The following is a 2,245-nucleotide window of genomic DNA, read 5'->3' as shown; positions in this document are numbered from 1 at the left end:
GGGGGGGGGGGGGGTGGTGAGAATACAACTGGATAGCTAGAGAAAGACAACTCAACGCAATTGGCCGAATCTACGCCAAATCAATATTACTTCCATTATAGTTGAAATAACACGTTTGAGCAAAGATCCAACACAACTTTTGGTGAGTCAACTACTAAATTCGACATAGGCATTACGGAAAATAGTGCTCCGAGTTTCTGCTGACAAAAAGCTTAATGAGTGCTTCCCATGACAGAAAAGTAGGCAGAGTAAGATTTTAGAAAAATCCGGCTCAACAGGCGGAACAAAAAAATTAAATAAAATTTAAAAAACCAGGGTACACGCAATCAAAATCGGGAAGCTTGAGATTTAGGGCAGAGATGAGTGGCAGGTTTGGAAAATAAACTGATTCATTGTTCTTCAGAGCCAGCCCAGGGTTCACATTCCAGTCTTTCCAGACTTTCGATGGTAGAAAATCCGAAATGTTACCGAAAACACGTCGTTCCATGTGGGTATCCCAGGAAGTGATGACATCACATTACTAAAATTAGCAGCCAATCAGAAAGATGCGTCATTTCTAAGTTTAGTTAACAGCATGTCTAATCACTAAAATCGCAACGCACGCGGCGTTGCAAATGGCCACCTCTATTCTCACCCGGGATGAGAATAGTGCAGGCGAGTCTTTTGGCTATTCTCACCCGGTGCGCGTTCACCGTTATAGCCTAGATCTAGGCCAACAAATTTTGCGTTCACCCTAAACCACAGAATTCTACACTGCGATAACAGAAACATTGTAGAATTCTGTGCCGTGAACAAACGTTCCATTACAACTGTAGCCTAGCCTACTAAAAGCGTACAATTTTGTCTGTGGGCAGTGGAGAGAGAGAAAGACAGAGAGACAGGAGTAGCGCGAGAACTTCCGGTCAAAACAAAATGGCGACCCGCGTAGTTCGGCTCGATTCGAAAAGTTAAATAGCTGTAGCATCTTTGTAGACAACCAAATTAATTTACTTTTGTGTTTTAACATCATTTTTTAACTTTGTTTTGGTCAATTTGATCGTCCACACCGATAGACAGTATTCAGAAAGAGACAGAGAGAGAGAGATAGGGGAGGAGTAGATCTTGCGAGAACTTCCGGGCAAAACAAAATGGCGACCCGCGTAGTTCGGCTCGATTCGAACAGTGAAACAGCCATAGCATCTTTGAAGACGATCAAATTTAAATTAGCTTACTTTTGTGCTATAACGTAATTTTTTCTTGGCTTTTATCAATTGGATCATCCACACTGATAGACAGTATTCCAAAATGAGGAAAAGCAGGTGAGAGGTAGATCGTTTTTCTATTCTCACCCCGGATGAGAATAGCCACTTCCGTTGCAAATAGGCACTTCCAAAAATCTTACTAATCTAGATCTAGATATCTAGATCTATAAAATTATGAGATATTCACTTTTACCCATTAAGTTTCTAAAACTAGGGTTTAAATACACCTTAAAATAGAAACCAAAGGGTGAAGGAACCTCTTAAGTTGGCCTGAAAAGGGGAGCCCCGTTTTCCTCTGCAGTATTGCCCGCCCCGAGTTGACTACTGAACTGTCTGAACTGAAGGGCGCTCAACTCACCATCATGGTTAACCCAGCCCGGTTTCACGATTTTCATTTTCTGTAGGACAAGCACTGATAAGGTAAGAAATAGTTTAAGATTGCAGGTTATGGGCTTTGAAATCCAGAAATCAAAGTGCTTTCTTTACGTGAAACTGAAACCCCTTCCGAGCGTAAGACCCGCCATTGTTGTTGTGTGTACGCATTATCGGTTATTTATTCCTGAAGAAGATGTTCTTGTTATCCTAATTTCCTCCTGCCAGCAATCACAAAAGTGCCAAGATGTTCTTGCTCACATAATTTTTGTACGGACCGGTGGTTCAAGACTGGGTCAAAGTTCAGCAATCGTACCGGCCAAGCTGAACTTAGAGACTGAACATTGTAAACAAAGGCCCTACCCTACATGTATGTTGTCATCGTATATTCTTTCTTGAGTATAAAGTATAAAAGTGATGTAATCAACAGTTCGTGAGTTGACTGACAGACTTATTATCTATCTATCGGTATCCATCATTCAACACAACCTCCTTCGACTCTGGATGTACTGACTGATACTGATTGATACTGATAGTTGATAGGATAGTGAAGTGAAGCAGCTGACGTGTAGATCTAGTAATTTGGTGTAGGGAAGTAAATCTATTTCTAGATCTAGATCTAGAAATCTAGG

The 2,245-nt window shown here is 41.2% G+C and overlaps 1 protein-coding gene across 3 annotated transcripts in view; it reads right to left on the bottom strand.

The window, feature by feature from the left end:
• LOC101849804 (protein HIRA) overlaps positions 1–2,245 on the bottom strand; it is a 34,491-nt gene that overhangs the window by 31,773 nt on the left and 473 nt on the right. For 2 of the 3 annotated variants that reach the window (XM_005110998.3, XM_005110999.3), the window contains exon 1: positions 1,600–1,800. The exons of the other annotated variant lie outside the window; for it this stretch is intronic. In XM_005110998.3, the coding sequence (XP_005111055.1) occupies positions 1,600–1,636 (37 nt within the window). In that variant the 5' untranslated portion in view covers positions 1,637–1,800. Of the gene's footprint in view, positions 1–1,599; positions 1,801–2,245 lie in introns of those variants that run through there. 3 annotated transcript variants of the gene reach the window in all.

The sequence above is a fragment of the Aplysia californica genome, unplaced genomic scaffold (assembly GCF_000002075.1).
Source record: "Aplysia californica isolate F4 #8 unplaced genomic scaffold, AplCal3.0 scaffold00983, whole genome shotgun sequence".
NCBI classification, from domain to species: Eukaryota; Metazoa; Mollusca; class Gastropoda; order Aplysiida; family Aplysiidae; genus Aplysia; species Aplysia californica.
The sequence above is the reverse complement of the archived record's forward strand: the minus strand, read 5'-3'. Positions and strand labels throughout refer to the sequence as shown.